The sequence below is a fragment of the Zootoca vivipara genome, chromosome 6 (assembly GCF_963506605.1).
Source record: "Zootoca vivipara chromosome 6, rZooViv1.1, whole genome shotgun sequence".
NCBI lineage: Eukaryota > Metazoa > Chordata > Lepidosauria > Squamata > Lacertidae > Zootoca > Zootoca vivipara.
The window spans coordinates 63,433,208-63,455,222 of record NC_083281.1 but is presented as its reverse complement, the minus strand read 5'-3'; the positions used below and the strand labels follow the sequence as shown (position 1 = coordinate 63,455,222).

General features: G+C 46.5%; 1 protein-coding gene across 1 annotated transcript; it reads right to left on the bottom strand.

Moving 5' to 3' along the window:
* Positions 1 to 965: 965 nt before the first annotated feature.
* On the bottom strand, positions 966 to 15,934 carry IRX6 (iroquois homeobox 6). The gene is made up of 6 exons (XM_035118788.2): positions 15,887 to 15,934; positions 13,787 to 14,044; positions 12,024 to 12,139; positions 9,110 to 9,417; positions 7,252 to 7,845; positions 966 to 973 (listed from the first exon to the last, which is right to left on the bottom strand). Exons 1-6 carry the CDS (start codon positions 15,929 to 15,931, stop codon positions 966 to 968), a joined length of 1,329 nt encoding a protein of 442 aa, XP_034974679.2. The 5' UTR covers positions 15,932 to 15,934.
* Between the last annotated feature and the right edge of the window lie 6,081 nt (positions 15,935 to 22,015).

Here is a 22,015-nt window from a genome sequence, read left to right as displayed (position 1 = left end):
TGACCGCTTGGTATTGCTCTCTCTCACTCTCTCTCTCTCTCTCTCTCTCTCTCTCTCTCACACACACACACACACACACACACACACAAACACGGCCTCTTCAAGGTCACACTTCTGTTTTGACAACATTCATTTGTTTGGTTTTTAATTAGAGACTTTAAAAAATACTTTCCCGTGATATCTTTGTACAAGGACAGAAAATAACAGACTTGCATTTTGCACTACCAAAGAATCCCCTTCAGAGTACAAGACAACATGGCTGACAAATACCTCTTATTTAAAAAATAAAAAAAGACAAAGGGGTTTTAAAAAGTGTCATTTTTGTTTGTTTTTGAAAGGATGGAGGAAGAAAGAAGAACCCCCATATCCCACATAGATTTTTGAGGAACAAAGGAAGATTGAGCGATCTCTCAGTAACCACGTTGACAGCTTGCCTCTCACAGAAGACAATGTTGGTCTATTAAAGAAAGAAGCCAAAGCCTCCCCCAAAATCAGGGTGCATTTTTTGAAACTTGTTTTGAAACTTACTAGACATTGATAAGAGTCCAATTATATATCTGGTGGCAAAATTCAGTGTGTGGGATGTGTTCATATAATGTAGCACAGAGAAGACCCTACAGCTGCTTTCCTGGTTGGACTTCCACTGGGGTCCCTTGAAAGTTGTGCATATATAGTATCATCTCTTCTCTTCCATTACCATGAGAAGCTGTAGCTGCAGTTCATGCTTTGGAGGGTGTGGAGAGAGAGAGAGAGAGAGAGAGAGAGAGAGAGAGAGAGAGAGAGAGAGAGAGAGAGAGAGAGAAGAAACATACATACATACATACATACATACATACATACATACATACATACATACATACACACAGAAAGAGAGAAAGGGAATTTGCATTGGGAATGACGGGTGTTCCTTCTGAAAGCCTGCAGGTTCCAAACCTTCTTGAGATGTTTCACCAGCATGCTGGATTTCATGAGCCTGAGAAAGAGAAAGGAGATCAGCACATATTAATTAGATTTCTGAACCACCCAGATATTACACCAACATAAAAGTACAAAAAAATTCCTTCAGTAGCACCTTAAAGACCAACTAAGTTTTTATTTTGGTATGAGCTTTCGTGTGCATGCACACTTCTTCAGATACCAAGTAGCTCATACCAAAATAAAAACTTAGTTGGTCTTTAAGGTGCTACTGAAGGAATTTTTTTTATTTTACTTCGATCCAGACCAACACGGCTACCTACCTGTAACCATAAAAGTACAAAGTTAGAATCAGATAACAGAGTTTTCTATCCAAGGAATAGGGAGGGAGGGAGGGAGAGAGAGAGATGATAGAGTATATGTGAGAAGGCTGTGGAAGCCACTACCATGGCTCTCCACCACAACTGGACAATTTTGCTAAAAAAAACTAGTAGCAGCCAGTGTTTGCAAACTGGGCCTGTTGCTTTCTTACCTGTTCTAGTGGGAACAGCTGTGAGTGTTTGGTAGTAGTATTATTATTATGGCTCAGTACTAGGCAATTTCCTATATGCCTAACAGACTAGCTGCCACTCTTCTGAGTCCATCTGGATTTTTTTTATTTTTAGGGCAGAGTGGTCAAGCACATGCTTTGCATGCAGAAGCCCCCAGGTTCAATCCCCAGCATCTCCTGGTAGGGCTGAGAGAAACCACTGTCTGAAGCCCTTGAGATCTGCAGGCAGTCAGTGTAGACAATACGGAGCTATCTGACTCAGTATAAGGCAACTTTCTAGGTCTCAGTGAATTACAGATAAGGTACCTTTGGGGAAGGTGGAAACCCTAAACTGAGGCATTTCTCAGCAATCACAGCTTACAGCATAAACTCTTCCGGTACTCACCTTTCTCACCTCTTCAGCACTGGCCTAAAAGCTGTTCTCAGTTTGTCTTTATGCTGACTGAGACAGACTTCGCTTAGGTCTAGGGAACCTTGCGTGCCTCTCATGTTTCTCCCAAACCCTGTTTTAACAAAAGAACATGTTTGTTTGGTTTTGTTTCTTTAAAAAACACACACAAAAACACCTTACTTGATTAGAGTCAATGGACAACTTTCCCCACTCTCTCCAACATTCCCAGATTTTGACTGTAAATGACTCTGTAATCAATATGCTGGACCCAAATGGTCTAGTGGAGGCATTACTGCAAAAATAGGGAGCCTGGCATTTTTGGACTTCCATCGTCCCTCACCATTTGCCACGCTGGCTGAGGCAAAGGGGAGTTTGAGTCCAACAATATTTGGAGGGCAATTGGTACTCCATCCCTGTGCTAATGGACCCCATACTGCTCCAGTTGATTCTCCCAACCCTCCAGAGCAATTATTTTTTGGTGGGCCTAGGGAACTGCAGTAGAGCTGGTGAAAACTGCCACCTCTGCCCCACCATCATGTGTATTAAGCAGGTGTCAGAAATCCAGCAATGAGATGTTTGAATGCAACTTATCCATTTCCCACCTTGTCAGACCTTCGTTTCAGAACCTGTGCCATTCCAAATGTTTTAGGACTCCAACCCACATCAGTCCCAGTCACATGAAGGGTTATAATCCAGCAACATATGGAGGACCACAAACTCCCCATCCCTGCCTTATTTCTTTCCACCCCCAAAATTAAACTCTGGTGCCATGAGATTGCCCATCATATTGCAAAAGAGAAACAAAATGAAATAAAGATTCCTGTGAGCCCATTTACAGAGGTTGCCATCTGTGCCTCTGAATGAGTCCCTGTTCTGGCCTGGCTTACTTTTCATTGGCCTCCATGTCAGGTGTGTGTGGCGGATTTTGCTGCATCTCTACACTGTATGAGATTGGATCATCCCAGCTCTGTCAACTCAGAGATGCAGCCAATGGACTGCCCATCTCACAGAGAAAGCTGACCATTGTCTTTCTGAGCCCTGAGCTCCCTTCTTTCCAGTCAGGAGACTCACACCCAGATGATTCAGGCAGGATTACACAGAATGCATGAGGGGCATTGACATTCCTCTGAAGGCAAATCATTCTTACAATTCCAAAAGTGAGCCTGTAAAGGAAATGCATTTTGACTTTTTTTTTTTTTAAAAAAAAAAGCTTGTTGCAATTTCCAGATATTTTGGAAAGCTGCTCCTGTGACTAACTACTTGAAAGCAGGATCTGGAGGTAGTATTTAGAAAGAAGAGAAGCATTCACCTCCTTAAGCCACCAATCATGTCCTATATTTGATTTTTTTTTAAAAAAAAACAAATAAAAATGAAACACAGATATATAAATGCAGTTTAAAACAACAACACACACAAAGCACCAAACAAAAAAGGTAAATCAGATTATATAATCAGATATTGATTATCAGATTGACTGACTGATCAGAGATGATCAGATGATATTGTCAGAGCTGCAGTGGCAGAAGGAATGGTAAACTCACTTTCACATGGAAGATGGAGCAAGCTTGTCTTCTGCTGCTCCAGAGGGTAGGACCCAAACCAATGGATTTGAATTACAAGAAAGGAGATTCCACCTAAACCGTAGGAAGAACTTTCTGATGGTAAGAGCTGTTCTACAGTGGAACAGATTACCACAGATGGTAGTGGACTCTCCATAAAGAGGTTTCAAAATAGAAGGTGGGTGGCCATCTCTCAGGTATTCTTTAGCTGTGATTCCTGCATTGCACAGGGTTTGGCTATATGACCCTTCTGGGCTCCCTTCCAATACTACAATTCTCTGATTTGATATAACAATGACGTGTCTCTCCAATATTTGCCAAGCACCTCATTCTGTTTCCAGCCATAACTTGATACATCATCTAATACCGTAAAATGTCTCTGTAACAATCCAGGGCACACTGCAAGAAAAAAAGCCATTCCTTGTTTGTCATGTCCAAACGTGCAGTTCAAGATTTAAGGAAACTCTCTAAGCTTCAGCATAACACTGTCCTTATAGGAATATCCATGATACGAATTTCAGAAGGGGAAAGGGATAATCATTACACTAATGAACAAGTGCTAAGTGCTAACTGAAATAATGCAAAAAGTGAGGCAGGAGTGTCGATGATCACCTATTTGGGGAAACCTGAAGGTTTTCAAAAGTACCCCCCCCAAAAAAAAAACCATTTTAAAAAGTTTTTTATAAAAAGAATGGACAAAGCTCCATAATATAGCATTACAAAGACTGAACATGCTTAGTACCTACAGAATGTAGAGCGTCAGTTGGAAAAGAAAACAAATTGTGGAAGAAAAGGTTCTTGCTTCAGCCCCTTTACAACTTATGGTATCTAGAGGAAGAGATGGCTGGCAGGAAACCCGAACAGAATCTCTCCTGGTAAGAGCTCAGGATGCACTGCAAGATTTTATTGTAGGTTCTGTTTGATTATTTATAAGTTTGTTCCTGAAGCTTGCTTTGCTAACCCCTCTCATTTGTCTGTTAGAAATATCCGTTTGCACAGAGGGAGGGTTGTAGCTCAGTGGTAGAGCATCCAGAAGGTCCCAGGTTCAATCCTTGACATTTCCAAACAGGGCTGGGAGAGACCCCAGTCTGAAACCCTGGAAAACTGCATCTAGTCAGTGTAGACAATACTGAGCTAGATGGACCAATGGTCTGACTCAGTACAAGGTTGCTCTAGATATATATTTCTACTATTTTGCATCCTAGCATTCGACCCTTTTATGTGTGTGCTTGCTCCTACATATATAGGAACACAAGAAGATGCCTTATACCAAGGCATAAAGGATCTTCACTGGCACCCAGTACGTTTCCAAGTACAATTCAAAGTGTTGGTGCTAACCCTCAAAGCCCTAAATGGCCTTGGCCCAGTATACCTGAAGGAGCGTCTCCACCCACATCGCTCTGAGGGTCTTGTGGCGGTTCCCTCACTATGAGAAGCAAAGTTACAGGGAATCAGAAGGCCCTGCTCGGCAGTGACCCCGTCCCTGTGGAATACTCTCCCTTCAGATGTCAAGGAGATAAAGAAGACATCTGAAGGCAGCCCTGTATTGGGAGGATTTAAATGTTTGATGTTTTATTATGTTTTTATATATGCTGTAAGTCACTCAGAGTGGCTGGGGAAACCCAACCAGATGAGTGGAGTATTATCGTCGTTGTCGTTATCATCATCTTTAAGCTGCACTCCTGTATGCGCTTAAGATGGTGAAAGTCTCCATGCAGTCAAATGGTGCTTGCAGATGCAAGGGCGTACCCACCACGGGGCAAGTTAGGGCAGCTGCCCTACTCTAGAAGCCAGCTGCCCCCCCCACAAGGGCGTACCCACCGCGGGGCAAGTGGGGGCCGCAGGCTGCCCCTCCCTAGCAGGGCTGGTGGGCAGAGGCGGAGCACAGCCCGGCGGAGCGCGAGTTCGCCATTCCCGCCGCGCCGCACCCTCCCTCCAGCTCCCCGTCGCGCCCTCTGGCAAGGCCAAGCGCGGCGGGGAACCAGAGAGCGCGGCGCGGCGGGCGGGAACGCTGAACTCGCGCTCCGCTGGGCTGGGCTGGGCTCTGTCTCCGCCCACCAGCCCGGCGCATCTGACTGCACTTTCCCCGCCCACTTTGTGGCCCCTCCCCTTCCATGCCTTGGCCCCTCCCCTAGCCCCCCCCCTAGTTTTGATCCTGGGTACGCCCATGTGCAGATGCACTTCAGCAACACCACAGCAACACATACCGGTAGCACAGAAGAAACACACAACAACTTCCCGTGTGTTCAGTAAGCCATACTCCCAGAGAAGCAAACATGGGGGGGGGAGTATCATTCAAAATATGGTTGCATTAATCTATCTTTAGTCTTTAGGGCACAAGCACCCAATGTTTTGTCCTCCATATGTTGTTGGACTACAGCTCTCATCATCAAGGACCACTGAACACATTGGCTGGGGCTGATAGAAATTGGAATTCATCTGAAGGGTTGAGCCTTGGTTACCACAAAACAGTGGGTGGCACAATGGGTCCAGCTATTAACCAGAAAGTTAGTGGTTCAAGTCCACCCAGGGACAGCTGTGGGCAGAGGGTTGGACTAGATGACCCTCAGGGTTCCTTCCAACTCTACAATTCTATTATGATTTATTGAAGGCCCTAACCAAATGCTGAACCTTGCTGTGCTAACTTTAATCAGCAAGACATATAAAGAATCCTTCAGGTTTTAAGGCTGAACATTCCAGATTGAAATTTCTGCCTCCCCCCCCCAAAAAAAAATTCAGATCAAATCTGAATCTTTTTGAGGAAATTGGCTATTTCTCCCTGTACCTGTAGGTTGGATCAGCAGTGAGGACATGGCTCTGAGCATGTACAGAGGTCCATTTTCACCATTTAGTCAAAACCTAACTATATGATACTTAGCAGCTTCACCATATTGTTCTCTTGCTGGACTTACATTTGATTTTTGCCACTAACGTATTTTAAAATAAAATTTAAAAAATCCTTCCAGTAGCACCTTAGAGACCAACTAAGTTTGTCATTGGTATGAGCTTTCGTGTGCATGCACACTTTTTCAGATTTCATGCATGCACATGAAAGCTCATACCAATGACAAACTTAGTTAGCCTCTAAGGTGCTACCGGAAAGATTTTTTTTTTATTTTGTTTCGACTACGGCAGACCAACATGGCTACGTACCTGTACTTTTGAGTGGTGAACTTATTGCACATTGACTTTTCCTTGTCATGTTGTGGTGTCTCCTATACACTCTACTACATGGCAAGATCATTACTTCCCAGAAGTTCTTTGAGAAACAGATGGATTCACAAGACCATTTTGAACTGGCCAAGGCTCCTGCATTTAATTCTGAATTTCTCTTTCTACTTTTGTCACATTGACTTAGCTGCCTGAACATCCAGACATTGACACATCCAGACACATTTTGATGATATCCTGGTTTCCACCACCACATGGATCAACCCACACCTCAAACATTTTCAGAAGGATAACCAGTCACTGTTTCACCACAAAGACAAGGAAGATTCTGAATAACTTTGCCAACTCAAAATGGTTGTGTGAATCCACCGACTTGTCAAAGATTTCTCAGAATGAGAGTTAAGCTCACTCGTCTTTTGGATAATGCAGAAGAGGACATCGGTGCTCCTTCCCCAAAATGAGGGGAGAAATTTAGCATCCAGTAACTGCATGAAAAATGGCTGTGAATTATGTGGCCCTGGACCTAGAAAACCATGGCAGAGCTTTTGACACCACATAAACTTCCATTCGCTAAAATCAAGCAGTGCTTCTGGATATGGAAAGAAAGGGAGGAATCTCAAGAAGCTGACTACCTTCAGTTCCTGCTGAATACTGACAGGTCTCACCCAGCATGGGATAGGAAGCATAGTTTAAAGAGATGGACTGCAGGTTGAAGGTTGAATTCTTAAAGATCTTGGTCGGTTGGGCCAGCTCCTCCAAGGCCTTGTCATGAATAGACTGTGTTCTCACAAGGCTGCCCAGGGGCCTCTCTTCACCGCATTGTCCCACAGCCCCAGGGGGCCTTCCCCTGAGCACCAAACAGTCAGGGCTCTCTGTCCTTTGAGCAGGATGGCTCATGGGTCCCACAATCACATTGGCCCCCGCTGTGTGAGCTAAGGACCAGATCCTGGGCTTCTCAGGGGCTTCGTAGGGTTGTCCATGATTTCCAAGGCCACTCACCAAGGTGGCTCCTCCCTTGTGGCCAAGGAAGTCCCCTGTAACTGCCGAGTCACCTTTGGCACAGGAGAAGGCCTGGAAGTGGTTGGGCAGGCTAAGGCTGCAGTTGTTTTTTTCTGTCTCAGCCAAGGTGCTGCCCACACCGGGGCCTTCTTGGTGTGGATGCTTCGGTTCAGCCTCCAGCTTGATTTCAGCCTCCTCCTCGTCCAAGTCCTCCAGATCGCTCAGCTGCAATTCCTTTTCTTCTTTGCATCTTTTGGGATCTGTATTTTGGAATGAAAAGAAAGGGCAGAAAGTATATGTGTAAACAACAACCCACAAGAAGGTTAAGTAACTGCAAGGCCAGGCCACACACTAGCCTCAATGAGATATCACCTCAAGTGGCCAGCTGGGGACAACTGGTAGGGGTGGTGGATCCGGGACCCCAAGGAGAAGACCACTCATTGCCTCTTGAGTTTTTCACCCATGGCTGCCACTTGAGAAGAATGGGGCCACCACTAGCACTGCCTTCCCCTCTCTGGCCCTTTTTCTCCACCACCAGCTTCAGCATGCCAGGGCTTCTCTATGCCACCTCCAGTCACCTCAGGTGGAAAAGGAGGAGGCGGTGGTAGTGGTGGGGGAAGGGAAGAGGAGGAGAAGTGGCAGGGGGGCACAATTGACTGGTTTTGCCTCAAGCGGCAAAATGTATTGGGCTGGCCAGCCCTGAACTACCATGCCAAAATGCGAGGAGATCAGAACTTTGGACTTCTCATTTACAGACAGTGATAGTTTAGTACTTTCACATTCAGACAACCTCTAGCTAAATACCAAGGACAAGAAGCAAATAAGACAATCCCTTCATATGTGATATTGAATTAGACATTAGAATTATGGGCAAATTTTGTGTGTGTGTCTGTGTGTATTTAGTCACACTACATATAATCTAATTTATGGCACTCGCTGCTACAGAGATGTGGTGTGGGCTATTACCTTAGATGGCTTTTAAGATGGTTTATGAAAAATAATAATACAGTTCTATCAACGGCCATTCGTTGTGATGGCTGGATTCTGTATTCAAAGCAGAGACTGTACATATACCACTGAGCACAGGTGGGGCGCTGTGGGCTTCCTGGAGGCATCTGGTAGACCACTTGATAGACATTTGGTGTGATCCAGCAGGGCATCAAAAACTGAACATAAGAGGAGCCTTGAGAGATCAGATCAAAGACATACAGTAACTCAAAGTTGGAGAATATCTGTGTCCCTCAAGATGTTGCTGGACTACAACTCCCATCAGTCTTGATCCTGCCAGCTGGGGTTGATGGATTCTGCAGTCCAGCCACATCTGGAGGCCCAAAAGTTCTCCACCCCAGTCTATCAAGACCAGCAGCCTGCACTCCACAGTGGTCAACCAGATGGCTCCAGGAAATACAATATAATAATTATTTTGTTTTATGTTTTCCTCCAAAGAACCCATTATATCTTCACAACCACTCTGTAAGGTAGATTAGATCAAGAGGCATCCAGCAAGTCCATTTCCAAGCCTACCTTTGCTTTCATTTTCACTGCCACAGTCTTCCCCATTCCTTCTACCATCCTCTCGCCTCTCTTCACCTGCTTTGTTTTTTGGAGACCAGGTCATCTTATTCTCTTTCTTGAGCCTTCTCCGAGCATTGGCGAACCAGGTAGAGACCTGAGTGAGGGTCATCTTGGTGATGATGGCCAGCATGATCTTCTCTCCTTTGGTAGGGTAGGGGTTTTTCCGGTGCTCATACAGCCACGTCTTCAAAGTGCTAGTGGTCTCTCGGGTGGCATTCTTGCGTCTGGCTGAGCTGCTAAAATCCACTGTTCCATATCTGGCAGGGAGATAGAGATGCTGAGCATGATTTTCTGAGCCAGTATGGAGGTGCATATGCTACTTTTCAGGCAGAATGGAACCACAAAATGGTACAGTGTCAAAATGAACACAACTTCTCTGTAACTGGGAAATAATTTCCATATCAACAGAGGCATTGACCAATGAGAAGATAACTACAGACCATTCATAGGCTTAAGAACATAAGACATGCCTGCTGGATGAGACTAGTGGCACATCTAGTCCAGCATCCTGTTCTCACAATGCCAACCAGATTCCCAAGGGATACCCACAAACAAGACCTGAGCACAAGAGCAGTTTCCAGCAACTAACAGCATAATGTCTCCAATTGTGGAGGTCATTTGTTGGTGATCCGAGGCAAATTTACTCACAGGTTTGATCCACTGAGTACAATGGGACTTACTCCCCAATAAGAGTGTTTAGATAGAATTATATACACACAGGGGAGCATGTTCTATTAAACTCAATAGGACTTCTGAGCATACCTGCAAAGTATTGCATTTCTACACCTTTTGCTTTCATCAGGTCTAAAAGATGGCGAGAATGAGAAATGTTACTCAAAAATATTTTAATTGAATATTCTAGTCATTTGCATCTTGCAGGTGAGAAGTTCTTTCTTCTATTTATTTAAAAAAGAAAAGCACTGGATGGAGTGAGATAGAAACTACTTCCTCTTCAGATTCCTATTGGCAATGCCATCTTATGCATGTTTACTCAGAGGTAAATCCCTCTAAGTTCAATGTGGCTTACTCTCTTGTAAGTGAATATAGGACTTCAACCTAAGAACACCCACACACATCACCCAACAGCTATAAAACAGAAAACCAGCAGGCCATACTTTTCCTCATTGTGACTTCTCAGTGCTGTGGGAAGTTTAAGATAGAAGAGGGCTACCAACAGAAAGTGGAAAAGGGGAGAGTTATGGGGAATTGTGCATCCCCCCCCCATATGTTGTTGGACTCCAGCTCCCATCATCCCTAATCACTGGCCACACTGGCTGGGGCTGATGGAAGCTGGGATCCAACAACATCTGGAGGATTGCGGGATCCTCATCTGGGTTGCAGTTTTATAAAATTATGCATGGCATGGAGAAAGTGGGTAGAGAAAAGTTTTCCTCCCTCTTTCATAACACTAGACCAGGCATCCCCAAACTGCGGCCCTCTTAATGTTTTGGCCTACAACTCCCATGATCCCTAGCTAACAGGACCAATGGTCAGGGATGATGGGAATTGTAGTCCCAAACATCTGGAGAGCCGAAGTTTGGGGATGCCTGCACTAGAACAATGCTGAAAGATTCATCACAGATAAAAATAATTACAGTGGTACCTCGGTTTATGAACACAATTGGTTCTGGAAGTCTGTTCATAAACTGAAGCGTTCATAAACTTTCCCATTGAAAGTAGTGGAAAGTGGATTAATCTGTTCCAGACAGTCCGCGAAGTACTTAAACCAGTGTTTCTCAACCTTTTTTGGGCAAAGGCACACTTGTTTCATGAAAAAAATCACGAGGCACACCACCATTAGAAAATGTTAAAAAAATTAACTCTGTGCCTATATTGACTATATATAAAGTAATTCTTCCACGGCACACCAGGCAACATCTCGCGGCACACTAGTGTGCCGCGGAACAGTGGTTGAGAAACACTGACTTAAACTGAAGCGTTCATAAACTGAAACATGGGTGTAATTGGTTCCGGAAGTCTGTTCATAAACTGAAGCTTTCATAAACTGAAGTGAACTTTCCCATTGAAAGTAATGGAAAGTTAATTAATCCGTTCCAGATGGGTCCGCGGCATTCGTAAACTGAAAATTCGTAAACTGAGGTGTTCATAAACTGAGGTTCCACTGTACTTTACATACCGGTAGTGGATAAATTCTTCACATAGCACCTAGTTAAACTATGGAATTCCCACAGGAGGCAGTGATGGGAACCAATTTGGATGAAAGAGGATTTTTGATGGCTGTGAAAGATGAATTTATGGAGGATACCAGTGCTACAAGCCAGAATGGCTGTGTTTTGCCTCCACAGTCAGAGGCAGTAATGCTTCTGAATACCCACTGCTGGAAACCACAGGAGGGAGAGTGATCTCCTGCTCGGGTCCTGCTTGACTGTTTCCCACAAGCATCTGGTTGGCCACTGTGAAAACAGCATGCAAGACTAGATGGGCCATTGGCCTGAACCAAATACAAAGATTTAGACAAACCCCAATGCTATATTGCTTAATAATTATAATAGTGATTATTATGAAAAAAAAATACAGATCTTGGTGCTGGCCTGCCCTCTTTTGCATGTATATATTGCTAGGCCAGATGAAAGGTTGTACTGATAGCAGAGCAACTAGCTTACAAAGGTCAGTGACAAAGCACGCCTAGCATTCCAGGCGCCACTGCAAAAGCAAACTTTCGAATGGAGTCGTGCCATTCCTGATGGCTGCTCCCCAGATCGCCCGGGATTAATACACAGAGAGACGAGTCAATTGGTAGTGCGGAGGAGGGAGAATGTCGGAGGTTTGCCACTGCTGTAGCTCCCAACAGTCGCGGGCAGATCTAAAGAGCTCCCGCTCGGCAGATCAAAGCGCTTGTTACCTGTCGTATTGGTACTGCCCAAAGGAATGCTCGTAGGTGTAGTAGGCGGCGGCCGTGGGCTGTGCAATCCCCGCGTGCAAAGCGGAGGCGCCGTCCTTGATGTCGTACTGGGAGTTCTAGAAAACGCATTAAAAGAGTGTTTTAAGGCTGATTACTAAGGGAGACCCCCGCATGCTTTTTCCTTCCTTTCCAATCCACCCTACTCCGGGCCGAGATGCCCCAACTAACCAATTGCAATGACTGCGTGAAATCGCACCCGCTACTCTGGATTCCTTAATCCGGATTAAGAACCTTCTGGACTAATGGGAGCGTTTAGGCTGTGATTCTGTTCAGGCTTTCATGGGAGTAAGCCCCAGCTGCGAACAGGACTATTTGGGCACGATTCCCGAAGTTGCTATTTCTTCCCGTTTGCGTTGAGGCCAGGGTTGACTATACGCATACACAATTCCCATGTTGGGTTTTCACCTCCATGGTGCGATCCTGAAACTGCAGTCCTAAAACACATTTACTGAGCAGCAATTACCGTTGAACAAATGGGACCTGTTTTCAAATAAACAGATAGCGAGCTGCATTGTTAAAATTCTACCAACTTTAACGCAGAGCTCGTCCCACCTTGATGCTTTTTAACTAAAAATTCCTAAATTTTGTTTCGCTTGGAAGTCAAGGATGGGTGGATCGGCTAGAAAGGGGGGATAGTTTTTTTATGAACTTATCATAAATATTAAGTTTCTGAAGCATGCTAGTTTTATAAAAAACGACCTTAGCGTGTAATTATAATGACATTTGCCAATGTGTACTCACAGGGACTCACAGGGAATTACTTCTGAGATGACAATAGAATTGGCCCACATTCGTCTCCCTCTTTTTGGTCTCCTCTCCTGATCAGTGTAGTAACTGCAAGCTACCTCGGGGCAGAGACCCTTTGTGTATGATGAGCGAGGTACAGGGATGGAGCTCTTTATTTTATTTTTACATTATCTCGACATCGTTTTGGGAGCAACGCACGACAATTTAGAAACAAGACAAAACAATAGGTCCCGCCTTCAATGAGCTTACAGTCGCAAATCATCCATAGAAAGTGGAGGAGAGGTTTCTGCTTCGAATATAAGAATTGCTCTTGAGGAATTTGGGGACCCGAATCTGTGCACAACAGCGAGTCCCCCTTTCCACATGCGCTTTGGTTTTGTTCAGATGCCAGTTAAATTCATCGCGCGCTCTTCCAGGTGAATGTGGACAGGGACCGCTGCCCGGCGGCTCGAGTCTATGGATGTTTGCTCAGAATAAAATTGTACATATCCCCGAGCCCTCCGGAAAGGATCCCAAACCTATGACAGGAGGAGGAGTAGACCCAGTTGTGTTCAGTGGGGCGGGCCTACTCCTACCTTGGAGTGCCTAAGGTTACACTCAATACTCAGCAGGTCTACACCCCCCCCCAAATCCCAATATGTCTACTCGGAAATAAGTAGCACGGATCTCAGTGGAGCTTTATAATTTCCTAGTAAGAATTGTACGCTAGGAAAGACACTCAGAAGGGAACCAAACCTCAAGGAACAGCGCAGGATTTTACTTCCGAGTAAACATCATCGCCTTGTAATGTAAATGCATTCTGATTTCCACTCCCCTCCCCCCAGCTGCAAAATTGCTAATACGATTAGGTGCATTACCAGGTCAACAGGGACTAGCGCCCCCTTTTCCTCTTGGTAACCAAATTGTAACGCGAAAGTCATAGGGGAGCGGAAGGCCTGTGCCTTCGCTTCACTCACCAGCGTGGTATACAGTGTGGACGGATCCGCTCCGTACGGAAGGTAATTGGCGTAACTTTGGCCAGCCGCAGCTGCGTAGGGCGAGCTGTACATCCCCAGCGCCGCATTGAGGTCTGTCCTGGAGCCGGCCAACAGCCTGTTCTCGTAAGAGGGGCAGCAGAGGGTGGCCGTTTGGGAAGAAGATCCCGAGGACACATCGGAGACGGATCGGGTCCCTGAGTCACAGCAAGTGGTGCTAGAGGTGGCTGAGACGAAAAACTGGAGTTCAGAGAGAGAGAGAGAGAGAAATAATTAGAAAAACGCAAGAAAGAATGTCGAGAAACAATTTCACGTTAATTGCAAAGCACGTTTGGAGTGGGTGGGTGCTGGGGGAGAAACCCTTGTTAGCCCTGAAGAAACGGATGGTGCTTCCTTCCGAGTAGGATCCAGCCGGTCAATGGGGCTGTGGAGATCCAGGGGTCCGGAGGAGGCTCTCCAAAGCGGGTCACCAGAAGTGCAGAGTCTCCTAAGCCAACCCCAATTTACAGCAAAGGAAGCCCCCAAAGCGAATGTAATGTTTTGCTTAGAATTCCTGATCCACCGAGTGGCTTGCAAATCTTAATGGAAAGGGAGAGAGGGGGAAGGTACCATAGTGGCAAGCCGGATGAGTCTCTTAAAAGATACCACCTTCCCTTAAATTATATGGGGTGGGGGGAGGATGCAGGTAGCATGGAGGGGAGGCTGTGCAGGTGTAATACGGTGGGAGGCTTCCAGCTTCATCCGCAGAGGCACGAAGTCGGCGGGGATGAGGCACCTGGGACCGAAGTCAGGCAGGGAGGCTTGGAAAGCAAGGGGAAGTAGAAAGGTTTCTCCTATGAGAGAGCAACGGATACCAGGCAATTAAAAGACCGATTTTTTTTCCTTTAAAGTATATATAAGATAAGCCTGGGAGAGACACCCCCCACCTGAAAGCCTGGAGAACAGCTGCCAGTCAGTGTACACAATACTGAACTGGATGGACCGATGGTCTGACTCGCTGTAAGACAGGTTCCTGAATTCTAGATCAAGTCATAGTATACTTTTGCAATTTGCATTACACCGTGTGACACATTAGCGTAAATGACACTGAATTGACTGCATACGCTGTTATTCTCTCTCTCATATGCACACCTCACCCTCCCAGGTCTCTACCCCCGCCTACCCCTCAGGTAAAAAGAAAACAAATAAATGGGGGAGGGGACTGACTCTCGTGAATTACACCGCAATAAGCAGAATCCGAAATCCAAATCTAAATTGGACTACGAAAGCGTGTGGGCTCAGCAGCAATCGACCCCTTCCTAAACGGGACTGACTTCTCAATCAGGTGTGCGTAGGAATGCTTCTTCGCGTGAGAAAACTGCGACGAGTGAATAAGTTCCATTTGAATCGATTGGATTTCCTTTCCAAGTCAGTATCTTCCAAGTTAGTACTGTATCTTATAACAGCTTTGGTCGCCTTGGCAAAACTTTATTTCCAAGTTATTTTCTCACTCAAAGAACCGTATGTCAATATTTATTGGATCTGAGAGGAAGGGGGAGCACACCCAAACTGTGCCAGTCCTATAAATAACCTGTACCCAAACAACACATACACGGATCGCCTTCAGTGGAAAATCAATAAGAGATTTGCAGATCAACTGAACTTCAGGAATCTCACACACCCCCTTCCGCCTAAACTTGCCACCACTTAAAACTGAACAGGTAGTCATGAGGGGAAGAGAGGGCAAGAAAAACAAATTCTTGCTGCGATCCTCTGGATCTTTCCTCTGGATTGAATCCCATTGGAAACAGCCTGTCTTACTCCTGAGTAAACTTGGGTAGGAGCAGTGTGCCGGTTCACCATATTCCCCCATTCATTCAAACACGCGCACGCAGACACCCATCACCACACAGATCAAAGGAAGGTGGGAGGGGGCGACGCAGCATCTCCTCCAGATATTCATTTGAAACAAACAAACAAAAATGATTAAAACTAGATAAATGAAAAGGAGGCTTTGAAAAGATACCTGACATTGCACGCCACGCCACAGACCCGGTTCTTCCCCCCCCCACTAAAAAAAAAGTGGTGGGTGTTTGGACTTACCTGAGAAGACGTGTTGTAAGGATAGCCAAGCTGTGAAAAAGACATCGTTGCTTTCCAGTTTTGTTTGGGGTGGGTTTTCTTTTTTTGAACGGAGGTTTGGCTGACCCCCCTTTCTCCCCCCTCCCCAAATCCTTCGCCACTGAGACCTCCCCCTCCTTCCCTCCTGACCCACCTTTTCACACCCCCGTCCCCACGCTGCCTCTTGATGACGATCAATTACGAGCAGGATTGATATGGATTATTTTTATTTCTTCCCTTCGCAGAACCCCCCCCCCCCGCCCTCTCTACACACGTGAATTATAAATGATTGCAAGCGGGCATCTGCGGAAAAGAGGCTCGCAGCCTCCGCCGGAGCTCCCCGCCCGCCCCCTCCTCATCCTGGTGCTTCTTGGAAAGAGAGGGGGGCTATAAATATAGATATATATCATTTATCGATGGATAGATAGATAGAATCTATGGAGGGGGGAACAGCTCAACAGAGGACGAGTTTCGTTGGAGAGGCGGGGGAGGGGAGGGGAGAGGAGGATGTTGGAAAGAAATTGGCGATGGTGGTGGTGGTGGTGGAGGGGTTCCCGGAGAGGGTGGCTGGGAAGGAAACGTCAAAGCTGGCAAGCCGTGGAAGAGTTCGCTTGTGCATTGTTTTTCTCTTCCCGTTCGAGTCCTTTCGCGCGCCGCTCCCCAGCCAGCGGAGCCGAGTGACGTCATAAGTAATCCCGAGATCTTCGTGCCAATCCTGAGCCTCGCGCTGAGCATCTTAAAAGGCGCCCTTGCTTGTATCAGGCATTGTTGTTGTCATTGTTGTTGTTATTTATTCCGTGAACGGTACCTCTGAGCACGTCAAATTTAAAGGCAGAGCCCTGACCTTGCCTCTCTTTTTTTTTTTTGCAGAGGGTAATGACAAGCAGTAGTGTGGTCAGTTTGAAAGTGCAGGCCCCCTTCAGGCCCTCCCCTAACCACGCCCCTTTCTGCCTATACAACCAAAGTGTATTGTTGTCGACCAAGGCAGAAGCAATGACTTCCATGACCAACCAGCTTCCCCCGGTTTCCTTTACTCCCAGCTCACACTTGCGCCAACCAGCCCGAGGAAGAGTTTTAGTGCACTCTGAAGCTTACTAACTCTTTTGCTACATGTTTGTGTTGGAAAAGGATTCATGGGATTTCCCCCCCCCCCCGCAAAAACAACAACAACAGACATGCATGCTCACATAACCTTTCCCTCCCCCAGCTTAGTTTATTTGGTGGGTTTCTCTATACAACTACTACTGCTACTACTACTACTATTAGGATTGCTATATATCACCACATGCCTCTGCTGTGAAACAAACGGACAGCTTTATTCTTGTCCGTTCCTGATGGGAGAGGGTTAAATATCTCCCTCTATATATCGCTAGTTCTTGTTGCTGTTCGTTTGTTTGCTTTCCCATACCTCTCTCCTCCCCTCTCTCTTTTCAGACAACCCAAACCCAGATTTGAGAACACAAAAGGGCAGAATTCACCTTTATGTTCCTCCGCTGCAGCGTTATCGCCACCAGCGGGAAGAAACACTACGTTTCCTTCACCACCTACCGTAGAGAAACACACTTGCATCCCCTAGGGGGCTCTCCCCCATTCACCCCACAGGAACAAATGAAATCTCGGGAGCTGTTGTTTACCATTCTATACCCGTCCTATGATGTCCAATCCTAATCTCAGTCCTAGGCGTGTTCAATTCAGTTAAATTAAATGGGCTTTAGCGCCAGCTAAAATGCCTGCAGGATCGCGACCTGTTTTTCTTTCCTCCTTTCCATTCTTCAAATCAGCATGGGATGCGCTCATTGGTCCAATGACAGATCAGGAAGACCATTTTCCCAGTCAGTATAACTCCATAAATCCCTTACCTGTCCCCAACCCCATGGCCACCCCATAGGCACCCATAATCCTTAGTAACGTCGTCACCAGCCGTTGTCACCCTGTAGGCCCTACAGTGGGGGGCGTAGCAATCCCTTGCACAAGCACTCCTTTTCCTGCTGGACCCATAGCTAAATAAAGGCTGTAATAGAGGATCACGGTGAAACTTTGTTCATAGCCATCTCTCGCCTACCCGTTCCATTCTCTTCCGGTCGAAATATGGTTGGTAAACTGCGAGAGTGAGAAGCCCCTTTTTGCGCGGGTTGCTCTTTACAAATACCTGTACGTATATTGATGGCGCAAGAATTACTATCCCATCTCATTTTTAAACCTTCACTCTTAAGGTTTTCTCCTCCTAACTCCTTAATACACCCCCCCCAATCTAAACACACACAACCAAAAAAAGGTCTTAAAACATATGCAATCCTATATACACTTGCCAGGTACTAAGCCTCATTGTACTCAATGGGGCTTACATCTGAACAGATGCTCTATCCTAAAGTTAATGGAGTCCCTCCAGCCAGAAACTTTGTACTGCTGCAGCCTTTCCAAACGCGGCTGTGTTCTCTCTCCTCCACCCTCAGGCAACCCACACGCACTTTATGATCTTCTGGATCAATCCGTCGACCACCTGGAAAATGCGTATTTAACCTGGCTGTAAAAAGACACAACTTTTATTGGCGTGTGATGATTATATTACTATAAAAGGAATGACCCCCCCCGCCCCGTTGTCGACCGTCAGTGCACAAATGATTTCAACGTATTTCTCTCTCCCCCCCCACCCCCCCCGCTCTCATCACTGACTCATCTTCCCTAACCAAGGGATCCATATTTTATGAGCTAGGTTTCCAAACAGGGAAATGGTGCAGCAGGTGATTCTAGAGTGGCACCAGACTTCCTGGATCCGGAGCATCCGCGGAGTGCTATGCATGGTCAGCGAAGTTCCACTCAATGGACCTTCCTCCTGGGTGGACATGCATTCTACGGGGTTGAGCTGTAGGACGCCATGGAGCCTTATGCACGCTTACTTGGGAGTAAAGTGCAACTGAATTCAATGGGAGGGGCGGGAGGGCACTTACTTCTGAGTAAGCACGCACTGGATCAGCGTGTTTGAGAGAGAGGATGGGAACTGGGAGAATCGGGACTGCCACGCCTTTCAATGATTAATCTAATGGATTGATCTGTTTTACGGTTAATTGATTAACTCAGTTCACCAATGCCTACTTTGAAATGCGAATAAAACAATAGTTGGGGCTTTGGCGTGTGTGTTTCAGGTGTGGCTCACCTGTGGCCCTCCATATACTGTTGGACTTCAGCTCCCAACACCCCCAGCCAGCATGGTCAGTGACCACAGGCGATGGGAGTTGAAGTTCGAGACTGGTCTTAGTTGCTAGCTGCCTGCCTCATACCCAGATAGAGTTTTAGAAGGGACCTCTCCCTTTCACCCTGGCACGGAAAGGAGCGCCTCTCCTAACATGGGGACTCACCATGGGTGGCGCCAGAGGGGGGAAGGGGGCAAGCCCCCCTCCTCAATGTATGAACCCTGTCATGAACATATACTGCCTCCCATATCTTAACATGTGAGACATTTCTCGCTCACCTCGAAATTTTGCCCTTTCTGTGTCAGATTATGCACCTTCAAAATACTTATATTCTGCCCGGTTAAACAGGGGTGCCTTTGTTTAAGGGGCACAGAAAGTTTCCAATAGACACAAACACACTGGGTTTTAAGAACGCCTTTGAGTGTTCAATAGGCTGAAGTTCTCTGCCTTTTGCTAGTCCCCAATAAATCCCAAAATCCAAAATAGGGCAGAAAAGAAAACCTTCTCTGAACGGGTCTGTGACCGTATGGTACATGATTGGTTGAAACTCTTTCCCCCGGCCCCCCACCCTTTATTTTCTTTTTCTTCCCCCGGGGGTGGGGGCAGACAGACACAGACAAATAGGACCTAGTTGGGGCGTTGAGGGAAGAGACGAGACTTCCTCCTCTATTCTGCTCTCGCCCTCCCTCCTAGATCCCACCGGACCAGTCCTCATTTTCCCGATCATCCCGTCCAGTGTAAATCCGGGGCTCCTAAGGGACCCACCCCACCAGAATCTGGAAACGGCCTCGCATAAGCAGGAACCCGGCGAAGCACCAGGGGAGGCGGCGGAGAGCCGCAGAGAAGAGGCACTGACAGATCAAGGAGAGAATGATTGATGGCTGCCCAGAGACCAGGCTGCCCATTGCCACTGGGGTGTAATTGCCTCAATTAACAAATGGGAAGGCCCTCGTTGAACCATTCAACTTGATACGACGCTGCCCGTTGGCCACCGATGTGAGATCTTGGCACCGAAGGGGACATTCCTCGTCCCCCGCCCTCTCCTTCTGGCGTACCTGTGATATTGTGGGGATGCGCGCATTTAATACTCACACGCGCACGCATCTGAATATGTGTGTTTTTATTTGCATTTAAGAAAACAAGGAAATCCTTATTAGAGTTTCCTTCGCTCTCGGTTTATGCAAAAGAAAATCACGGGGTGATCCCGGAGTCTTCTCTTCTTATGTACGATACCTTTGGAGGCTAATTTGTTTTATGCCTCTATGTGAAGGTATAAACAAAACAAAAATCCAGGCGTTCTTTCGGAGCCTTTTAAATGTATGCGTATCAAAGAAAAGCACAAGTTATTTCGGAGTAAGCTTCGTAATCAGGAGTGATTCTGAAGTTTTCACTCTTCACGTGTACCCGTTATCAGAGCGAACCAGGCGTTATTCTGGAGTGTGTGTTATCAAGGGTCACGGGTGGCGGTGGGAAGGGGCAGGCATTTCACCCGTTATCTTTTTCTAACCTCTCCGTTGTAAAACGAGCAACGCCACGGATATTCCCCTGTTTTGCAACCACACCCGGTTCTGGTGGCACATCCCTTTGTGACTCGTTGCAGCGGATCTCGTCTGCCTGTGTTCACAGTTCCTCCGATTCCTCGGGTGTGACCAAACCCACCCCAACAGGGAGAGAGAGTCGCTTGCAACAGGTTTTGAACGGCAGGAGGAGGAAAAGAAGTCAGCCTTTTCTCCCCTCTTCGGATTCTCCCTGCTACGCCTTGCTGTTCCTTTCGATCAGCTAATAAGGCACAAAGCCTCCCCCTCTGAAGTGGTTGATGTGCGAAGGCAAATATAATAACTTAAAAGTCAAGTGTGTGTGTGTATGTGGAGAGACACACAGGAAACAAAACAGAAAAGCAATGGAAGTTGCGCGCATTCTCTAAGGGTGGCGCTAGAGAGCCGCGAGTGAATCCGGAAATCTGATCAAACAGCTTTTAGATCTAGATTAGAGCAGCAGCGGGAGTCCACCCTCCCGCTTCTCCCACAAGCCAGAGAGGGGGAATAAACAGAGTCAACCTGTTTCTGCAGGGGATGGAATACGCTCAGTCAGGTAGAAATCTCTGCTAATGCATCTCTCACTCAGTTGTGAACTTTGCAAACGGGGGACTGTGAGCCTGCTAGATCTCTTCCCCACTGTGTTGAGGGCCTTTGGAGTCGCCTCCGCTTTCTGGTCTTTTATAACCTCCCCACCCCCACCCCAAAAAAGCAGGCAGGCTCTTCAGCAGGCAGTGGTTATTAAGTTCTAAATCAACCAGTGCATTTTTAGAGCCCACCCCCACCTGGGGGCAGCAGGGGGGACCTACCTCCCCCGTATGTCCCCCCCTGCTGCCCTCCAGGTACAGTATCTGCTTGGTCACATGATAATAGGATGCAGGGCTAGATGGGCCATTGGGCTGATCCAGCAGGCACCTCTTATCTTACTGTTTTTCCAGTAAAACTCAATCTGGTGGGAAGGCTTTATGGTGATGGCTTCTAATCTCTCAGCTACCATCAACAGTAGGAGCTGAGGCAAAGCTACCAGCATTTTGCTTGTTTATAATTTAAAGCCCCACTTATTCTCCAAGGAGCGCAAGGTGGTGACATAGTTCTCTGAACTCCCCCATTTATCCTGACAACAACCCTGTGAGGTAGACAAGGCCAAGAAAGGGTCAGTGGCCCAAGATCCCCTGGTGAGCTTCATGACTTTGAAGAGCCTAGGCCTTCCCAACCCTAGTCCCTCTCCCCCTTTTTACCCACACAGCAGCCCTGTGAGGTAGGTTAGGCTGAGAGGCAGTGACTGACCCAAGTGCCCCAGTGAGCTTCATAGCAAAATGGTTTATAAAAAAGGTGTTGATTTATCATATTTGTATCTCATCATTCTTTCACGTGAAACATAGAAC

Coding starts and splice junctions, on each gene's coding strand:
- IRX6 (XM_035118788.2), bottom strand. CDS start 15,931: ATGTCTTTTTCACAGCTTGGCTATCCTTACAACACGTCTTCTCAG. Junction 12,140..13,786: donor CCACACTGTATACCACGCTG/GTGAGTGAAGCG, acceptor TGCGTTTTCTAG/AACTCCCAGTACGACATCAA. Junction 9,418..12,023: donor GGGCAGTACCAATACGACAG/GTAACAAGCGCT, acceptor TCTCCCTGCCAG/ATATGGAACAGTGGATTTTA.